Source organism: Aythya ferina, assembly GCF_964211825.1.
Source record: "Aythya ferina genome assembly, chromosome: 3".
In the NCBI taxonomy this organism is placed as follows: Eukaryota; Metazoa; Chordata; class Aves; order Anseriformes; family Anatidae; genus Aythya; species Aythya ferina.
Genome location: NC_140298.1, coordinates 7,958,551 through 7,967,205, shown reverse-complemented (window position 1 = coordinate 7,967,205; position 8,655 = coordinate 7,958,551). Strand labels below are relative to the sequence as shown.

The 8,655-nt window shown below is 49.6% G+C and overlaps 1 protein-coding gene across 3 annotated transcripts in view; it reads left to right on the top strand.

Moving 5' to 3' along the window:
* The first annotated feature begins 1,351 nt into the window (after positions 1-1,351).
* ISM1 (isthmin 1) overlaps positions 1,352-8,655 on the top strand; it is a 40,093-nt gene continuing 32,789 nt past the window's right edge. Inside the window, exons 1-2 of one of the 3 annotated variants that reach the window (XM_084515172.1) lie at positions 1,756-1,840; positions 2,316-2,809. In XM_084515172.1, coding sequence (XP_084371298.1) covers positions 1,831-1,840; positions 2,316-2,809 — 504 coding nt within the window. In that variant the 5' untranslated portion in view covers positions 1,756-1,830. Of the gene's footprint in view, positions 2,810-8,655 lie in introns of all 3 variants that reach the window. The other 2 variants (XM_084515171.1, XM_084515170.1) reach the window with 2 other exon arrangements.

Sequence of the window (8,655 nt, the reverse complement as noted above, 5' to 3'; positions counted from 1 at the left end):
GTTCTTCTGCCTTTTTTTCTGCCTGATTTTGCTAGCCTGCTTTCTTAGCCACCTCCTGCTTCGTGCTCGCTGCTGCTGGCATTGCCTGCCCGGGGATGAAGTTGCCGGCTGCCAGGATCACAGCGATGGCAGCAGGAGGAGAGCCCAGGCCAAGCGATGACATCTGAAGCACATCAGTGTTTTTATCTTCTCAGTGTTTTGATTAGCCCAAGGAATGTTTGGGTTAAAAAAAAAAAAAAAAAAAAAAAGAAAGAAAAAAAACATTTTTCTAAACCCACGTGACAGTCCCACAGGCTGTTATGGCTTTATGTAATATGGAATAGCTTCGTATGATTTTCCGGCATATCCGCGAGCACTGGTGCAATATCGGGTGTTTCTCAACGAGAGATTGCAGAGGGCTATTCCTTGCTGCGATGCACATGCGAGTCTCTACCCTATGCAGTTGTTTGTGTACATCATTCCTGCTATAGTACTAATACAGACCAAGTTTTTGGATTAAAAGTCCTTAAATCTGAAGGGTTGGGTTTTGTGGCTTTAGGTCACATCTTTAACGATAATTCAGTGCAATTATTTTAACCATATTCCTGTCTGATGCCTAATACTTTGCAATGGTTATCATTGGAAGGGAAACCTATCTGCCTGGAAGGGTACGAGGCATCGTTCTGACTCAATCATGACCGCAGCCTTCAGCGGCACCAAGACCCGTAAGAAACCTCCCGCAAGCTCTGACCGCTCGCGCCCCAAACCTGCCAGATTCCTAGCGTGCCGCATGCAGAGGCTCCCCCTTCGTGCCTTGGTCCCTGCTGGTACTGCTCTCTGCACATCCTACCCTTGTGTTGCGGGAACACCACTGAGGGCATTACTCTTAGGCTGAAAATGTTTTGGGGTGGGAACACTTCTTCCCCATTTGGCCATTTCGATAGCAGTTTCAGGTGGTGCCAGCTCACACACACCCCTCCGCCACACACCTGCCCAGGCCATCATCACTTGTGTCCTCATTTTCACATGGAACGACCTGAATTGTGGAAAAGCAACCTCAGAGATGCCAAAACTCTCTTTTTTTGTTGTTGTTAGGTGACTTTATTTACGTTTCAAGTTTATTTGAGCTGTGTTTGTTCCTGTTACAGCGAGCTGGACCGTCAGCATTCAAAAGGGGCTCGGCTCCATCAGCTCCAGTGCCGGGATCCTGCCTCGCAGCAGGTGATAACCCTCACTTTCTTATATTTCCAAATACAAGTTACTCTGAAACCTGGGGGCTTCCCACCTGACAGCGACTGTTCCGGTTGCTTTTTTTTCCCCACCACGCTTACGCAGTCGGCAAGGAGGAAAGCGAGGAGCGTGAAATGCTTGGAGCCTGAGCCCTGCTGGGGACGCGGGACCAGAAGAAGGGGACGAGACGTTCGGGCACAGCTCCGTGCCCACGGGGCAGAGCTGGAAGCCCTCCCGCAAGGTGCAGGGCCCGGCCGGGTGCGGGTGCCCGGGCAGAGCGGGGCTGGCAGAGGGGCACGGTGGAGGGGGGAGCGGGGCGGGGGGGCGACGGCAGGCTGCTGCGGGAGCTGCGGAGAGGGAGAAGGGAAAGGGGGGGAGCAAGAAGGGGGGAGGACAGCAGGGGAGGGAGGCAGGGCAGTATAAAAGCATCCGACGCACACCTCTCCCGACACAAGAGCGAGGGGGCGAGAAAGTTGCTCTGGAAGCAGCAGCAGCGGGAGCAGGAGCAGGAGCAGGAGCAGGAGCAGAGCCAGCCTTTCGCACACACGCACGCACGGTGGCAGGAGAGAGTGCGGAGCTGCCCCTGCCAGCACTAGGGCGGCTGGAGGAAAGAGAGGAGAGATGGAGCCAGGTATCCAGCTCCCAGGGAGGGCAGGCAGCTGAAGCTCTCGCAGCCCCTCGCCCGCCGCCCCCAGACCCCGCCGCCGAGCCGGGGGCAGCGCTCCGAGAGAAGAGAGGAGGAGGAGGAGGAGGAGGAGGAAGAAGAAGAAGGGGGGCGGCGGGGAGGCGGCGGGGCTGCCCCTCATCCCGCAGCCCTCGGGGGCAGCTCGCAGCCGGCCCGGGACGGGTCGGGACGGGGCCGGCCGGGGCGGGCGGGGGCAGGCGCCTCGCCGGGGGTCCCGCGGGGAAGGGGCAGCGGCGGGGGGGGGCGAGGCCACCGCAGCGGGGGGAAGCGGCTCCGGGGGCCACCCCCATCCCCCGGCGAGGGGGCAGGCGACAGCCGCCGGCTCCCTCCTCCCCGCGATGTGAGAGCCGGCCCCGGCGCCCCCTCCTCCTGCCCTCCCTCCTCCTTCCCTCCGACGGCCCACGGTGCCTCTGGCTTGCAGGGCCGCCCGCAGAGACGCCGCCGGCCCGCGGCCCCTCGGGGGCTACCTGCCGGCCCCCGCCGCCGGCCAGCGCCGGGACCGGGACCGTCGCCGCCGCCGTCGCCTCTGTCGCCGCGTCCCGCCCCGACGTGGCTCCGCCGTGGGGCTGCGGCCCCCCCCGCTGCTGCTGCTGCTGCTGCTGCTGCTGCCGCCGCTGCCCCGACGGCGGCGCGGCCCCCGCCGCCCGTCCTGCGGCTCCCGGGGCTCCGGCGGTGGCCCCGGCGCCGGGGACGGTGGTGGCGACGGCGGCGGCGGCGGCTCCTCCTCCTCCTCCGCCTCCTCCTCCTCGGCCGCCGCCGCTGCGGGGCCCTAAAGCCGCCCGGCTGAAGAGGATGGTGCGGCTGGCGGCCGAGCTGCTGCTGCTGCTGGGGCTGCTCCTGCTCACCTTGCACATCACCGTGCTGCGCGGCGGCGGCGGCGAGCCCCAGGGTCCCGGCAACCACAGCCAGCGGCAGGTGAGTGCCTGAATCCCCTCCCCGGACCGCCCCCCCGGCGCGGTGTCTCCCCCTAGGGGCTGAGGGGAGCCCCCGGGGGGCAGCCAGCCCCAAAAGGGAGTGGGTGCTGAGGGCACCGGGCTTCCCTCCCCCTGACACCGACGGGGAATTGCCAGGCAGAGGTAAAGGACCGCTTTGGGTTTGGTTTCCCAACGGAAAACCTCTTTCGAGAGTGGTTCTTTTCATTTATTTATTTATTTAATTTTAATTACTCAGGATCACATTTTGTTAGCCTTTTGAAAGGGCCAGAGACAGCCATAAAGGGCTAAGAGGTGCAGAACCATCCAAATCCCAAGGCAAAGCCTGTAAATAGCTGGGCAGTTGCATGTGCTGAGGTCAAGTGCTTTCAGTTTCTCTGTGTCCAGGTGTTAGGAAAGAAACAAGCACCAAATCATGCAAGGCACTGACAGAAGATTTATCATCATAAGTAGCCCAAATGTGCATAACCCCCCTTTATCACTTCTAAAAGAATTAAAGCACCAGCAGAGCGTTTTTATAAAAGGTGTGGAATCAGAGGGTAGCGGGCACCCTTTGAACGGCACCCCTGGCTGGTGGGCCACAGAGTGCAACCCCTCACTGCGGCCAGGATTTTGGGTCTGGGGGTTCCCCAGCCCGGTCCCAAGCGGGGATCAGACCCTCCTTGCACGGAGATCCCCGCTGGCTGTGGTGGGGGTCCTGCCCAGGAGTCCTCCCCCATGTGCCTCAGGAAGGGCCCAAGGCGCTGTCGCTCTTTGGGGCTGCCACTCCAGGACATTTTATTTTGTTGTTGTTAATATCTTCAAGATTTCTGGTAATAATGTTTTATAAATGATGCTTTCTTTCCTCATGGGCACTTGAAATGCCTTTTAAAGTGATGTTCCTTGGAAAAGTAAATTTGGAGAGGTTTTTTTATGAGGTGTTTGCTATCATTAGAATAACCCTGAATTTGCCTTTCCTTGACAGGCTTGTAACATAATGAGGGAAACATCTGGGCAAGTGGGAACTCTGGGTGATGCCATTTCCCAGAGGAGCCCTTTTTAGAGCACTATTGTAAAGTTAAGGTGATGCGGGAGGAAGATCAGATAATTATCCTCGAGTGTTGTCACACTGTCTCATCAAAATCTGTTGATTGGTGACTTCAATAATTTTTTTTTTCTGTCCAGTTATTTTTTTTAACAGATAGATTAACAAAATTCTGTGCCTTTAAGCATCGTGATAGCTTTAGCAGTTCATGTTTTTGTCGTGCTTTGACATTTGTCAAATTGAGATTTTTATATTCTTCCCAGATGAATTGATCCTGCAGTTACGTATTTGAGAGAATGTGTCTGTACAAGACATTAGGGGAGGAAAGTATATCGATTAGAGCAATCAGTGAAACAGATGGCAGTTGATCGTTTTTTTTTTTTTGGTTTTTTTTTTTGGTTTATAACGTTCATGGATTCCTTTGCTAGCCAGAAAATACTGTGACCTGCTCCAGCAGATGGGACTCTGACAGGCAGATGCTTCCATTCAGGGCATTGCAATAGAGACCTGGAATGGGAGGTTTGCACTGGGGTCCGCAGCTTTTGGGACCGAGTGATTTCTTGGCTGTGGCTGTGAGGTGAAGTGCAATGCAAGTGAAATGCACTGAAGTGAAATGCAAAACACTATTGCATTGCATTCCCTGGTAAAGAATCAATGCGGAAAGTGAAACTGTTGGTACAAATGAATGGGCATCTTTCAGGTTGTTACTGCTTATACTAAAAAAACAAACAAACAAAAAAACTATTGTTGATTTAATATAAATTTGATATATGTTTGATACATACGTGTGTGTGTAATACAGTGAAAGTCTGCTTCATATGTACAGCAGGCTAGCTTGTCACCCTGTCCTGCCAGATGTGCCAGAAAGTGCCAGGTGTTCAGTAGATGCATGATTTGCTGTGTTCCTTTCTTCTGTTTTTTTTTTTTTTTTCCTTTTTTTTTTTTTTTTTCTCAGTCTTGCTATTTCTGTTGAATGAAAGGATTGTGAGAAAAGTGATTAAGTCAGTGTTTCAACTGATGAAATTTCATTGACCAAGTTTGTTGCACACATCCTGGCAAACCCAGAAAAAAACAATCTGTGCAGCAACTGCTTGGAAATGGATTTTGACAAGGCAAATTTGTGTAAAAACATACTACTGGTAGAGTTAAAGTGTTACTGTTTGTTCCTGACTAGTACCAAATGGAGGGCATGATATTTTAGGATTTGTGCAGTCAGTTTGCATGAATAAAGCAGTGAGAACTTGGTCTTATGTGTCTGAAAGAAAATATGAAGTGTTAGTCCCAGTTAAAAAAGAAAAGAAAACCAAACAAAGAAGCAAAAACCTAGCATACCCTTGAACCTCTCCCCTTAAAGTTGGTTCAGAAAGAATCCTTTCTAATCCTAAAGTAATGATGGAGATTCAGGTACTCTAAGATAAAGAGACTTGTGTGCATGTAGTCAGATACATAAAGGGGGGAAGAGCTTCTCTTTCTCCCATCCTTGGTCCTACAAATGATGGAAGGATTTTAGAGGATAGGTTTGGACAATTTACTTATTTATTTATTTTGCCTCTCATTTATGTTTCAAATGCTGATAGATGAAAGAAATCCAGATAGAACTTCCATCCTAAAATTAAAAAGTTATTATTTTCCTACTCTTCTTCCTCCTTTTGGTGCCTTTCCCTGTGCTGTGCCTGTCCCTGAAGCTCCTGGAGCGTTGTGCCCCTGGGGCTGGCTGTAACGGAGCAGCAGTGAGGAGAAAAGTTTGGACGCAGCAGTGAGGAGAAAAGTTTGGACGTAGTCTGCTGGTGCTCTTTGGGACGGGTGAGATACAGGCACAGGCTTTCTCAGTTTGCTGCTGCAGAAACAGTCACTGGACCTCTGCCTTACTGCAGTTTCGTGCTGCTGCTAAAATCGGTTTTATGGTAAACTAACAAGAAGTGGGAAATCCAGATTGGAGTTGGAAAATATCTGGCAGTTTTGAGTTAGGATAGAGAATCATTTCTTTTTTTTTCCTCAGTCAGAAAAAAAAAAAAAAAAAAAAAAAAAAAGATTATTTTTTTTTTAGTGGGAGTGGGACAGGGAAGATTGGGATATTTGGTTTTTGCCAAACTCTATTAAGTACAATTTAATTAGCAGACAGAAAGTATTTTGGAGTACATTTTTGAAATAAACATAAACATTTGCATCTGAAAAAGAGCAAGTGAAGCTATTATCAAGAGATGGAAAACTGCTGCTTTGTGTATGCTTTTATCTTTAAACCTAGTTCTAAAACTAATGGAAGGCCTTCACATAACATTTGAAATATGTTTGTAATACTTTATGATCATCTAAAATTTCCTCTGCTTTCATTTGGAGAGAAACTAATTCATCAAAAAGTTTATTCCCATCACTTCTAATTTTTCCATACTGGGCACCGCACACCAAGAAAAGCCGTGTTCCCACCCCAAGACAAATGACCTGGTATGTGTGGTAACAGAGCCACCAACAACACGCGCTGTAGCACAAGTCAGATTCTCCACGGCATTACTTGCAGCAGAATTATGTTAGCAAGAAACGCAGTAGTTGTGCATAAAACTGGGGCCATAAAGGAGAATGTAGTGTGAAAAGAAGCACAATGCTGTGAGCAGCTTTTTACTTCTCATCTCCATGCTCCTTGTCCCTCTCAGTGAGCGTGCAGGCAATTACAGTGTATCAGAGACGGTCTCCGAGCCCTACGAGAAGAAACATGTCCTGCTGCTTACACACATCACTCCCCAAGTCCTGTGAGGCATCTTACACAGGTCTGAACTCCTGATTTTCTTCTAAGATCATCAGCTCAACATGACGAGAAGTTTGGAAAAGGTGTGCTGTCTGTTGCCTTTCCCAGGATGTAGTTCTGTGTTTTTAAGATTTGGCGTTCCGGCTGCCCGTGTACTGGATTCAGGCACACTGCAAAATGTTCTCCATTCAGAGGCAGCAGGGAGCTTCAGCTTTCTGGCTTTCTCAGTCCAAGCAGGACTAAAGCTGTTTACTTTGGGAGAGTTTTAGACTGAGCTTTTTAAGGCTTTTTGGAGCTCTGGAGCTTTACAATCCGTTAGCTCTAATAGGAACTGGTCCTCTAAATCATCTCTGAAAAATTGTTGATTCGACGTTTTGCATTCATGTTTCCCAGACTGTCCCTGGCCTATATAAGATGCCGATAGCTGACTGCACATCATATATTTCATAACAGCACTAAATCCTCCTCTGCCTTAAGAGCAGTTTATACATTACACAAATGACTTTCAGAGCAGGTGTCTTATGAGTGAAGCAGGCTGATACTTTGAAAACCCAAATCTCTTTTGGTGAGGTTGTTACTCATCACAGAGGATGTTCTGTTTCGTGCTTTTTGACAGTGATAGTAAAACCTGTCTGTTCTCAGCAGGCCTCGCTGCAGAGGTTCTTAGCTAAAGCTCACCCTTACCATTAGCATATGTTCTTCCAGTTAGGCACTAAGCCTTACGACTGACTTACACCATGTGCACTTCATTCGTTCATGTCCCAAGGGAGAGAATTATGTGTGCTCTTTAGTGGTTTTGCTAGTGGGCTGTGGCTTGTTCCAGGATCTAGGGGGAAGGAAGGGTGATTAGCTTTACGTGTGCTGCCGCTGCCGCATGTGTGGAAGCAGAGGATAAAGCAGGAAACAAGGGTGAAGGAGTGAGACTGCTGCTCCGAGCAGAGCAGCGTGCTCTTGTCCAGGGCTCCTCGGAGAGGTTCTTCCACTTGCCAAACCTGGCTGCAGGAAAACTCCAGAAAATATTAATTAAACATCATACCTATCCCATTGATTCATTTCCCAGCAAACAAAAGCATCCCTAGTGGAAAAGAGCTGCCACACCTTCAGGGTAGGATGTGGCAAGCCTTTTTAGTACCTAAGACTACTGCTATAATTTAGAACAGGCATCCAGGAATGTTGTATTTAGTTATGGCTGCAAGGAGCACCGTCAGGCAGGTACAAATGTCTCTTTCTACATTAGATTTGACCAAGATGTTTGGCTGAGACATATTTTGCTGAACTTCTCTCCAGCTCAACAGTTAACAGTTATTGTACAGCTCATCTTGAGTCATCAGTGATAAATACCTGGCATTAAATCAGAGGGTGCATCTCAATTTTGTCTCTGTGACTACAGCTCAGAGCAGTTTTTTCCTAGTGCCTTATATGGATGAGTCTGTTGTAATGTGGTATTTCTGTTTTCAGCAAGATTTGAAAACCTTTTTCCAACTTGTTATAGTATTGGCTTATTTGTGTGAAAAAAAAGTGGAGTGCACATGGTCTTAAATTCATTCTGGGGCTTTGCTGGGGAGGCAAGAGCGGTTAAAGGGAAACCTGCTAACGTGTGGCTCTGAGCCTTACAAACAGAGGTGGGTGGTTGACTAAGGGTAGTGAAAAGGGTGGTAGGTTTGAGTCTGGTTCCTGAGAAGGTCCAGAGCCTTAATGATGTTCCTTGGTGACAATTGGAATAGAGACACCGGGCATTGGTACAAAGATCCTGGAAGGAGCAGGGTTGGCACACTTATATTGGTTCAACCAATGTGGGCAATCAGCGCTGGTTCTCGAGTAGCTTTTATTTTGCAGCCTTTGTTCGTCGTGTAAACAGAAGCCCGTTCTGCACAGGAGGAACACAGCTAGTCCATCACAGCTATAGCAGCACAACAGCAGTACAGCAGTGCAACTGCTGACCCTAATTGTTATCTGATGGGCACAGAAATCTCTCCTTCGCTCCTCCTGCTTAGGCTGTCAGTCCTTAGGTCCAGCTGCATTTCCCCGCTCCATCCTTCCTCACACCAGCTGTCCACAGAGACAG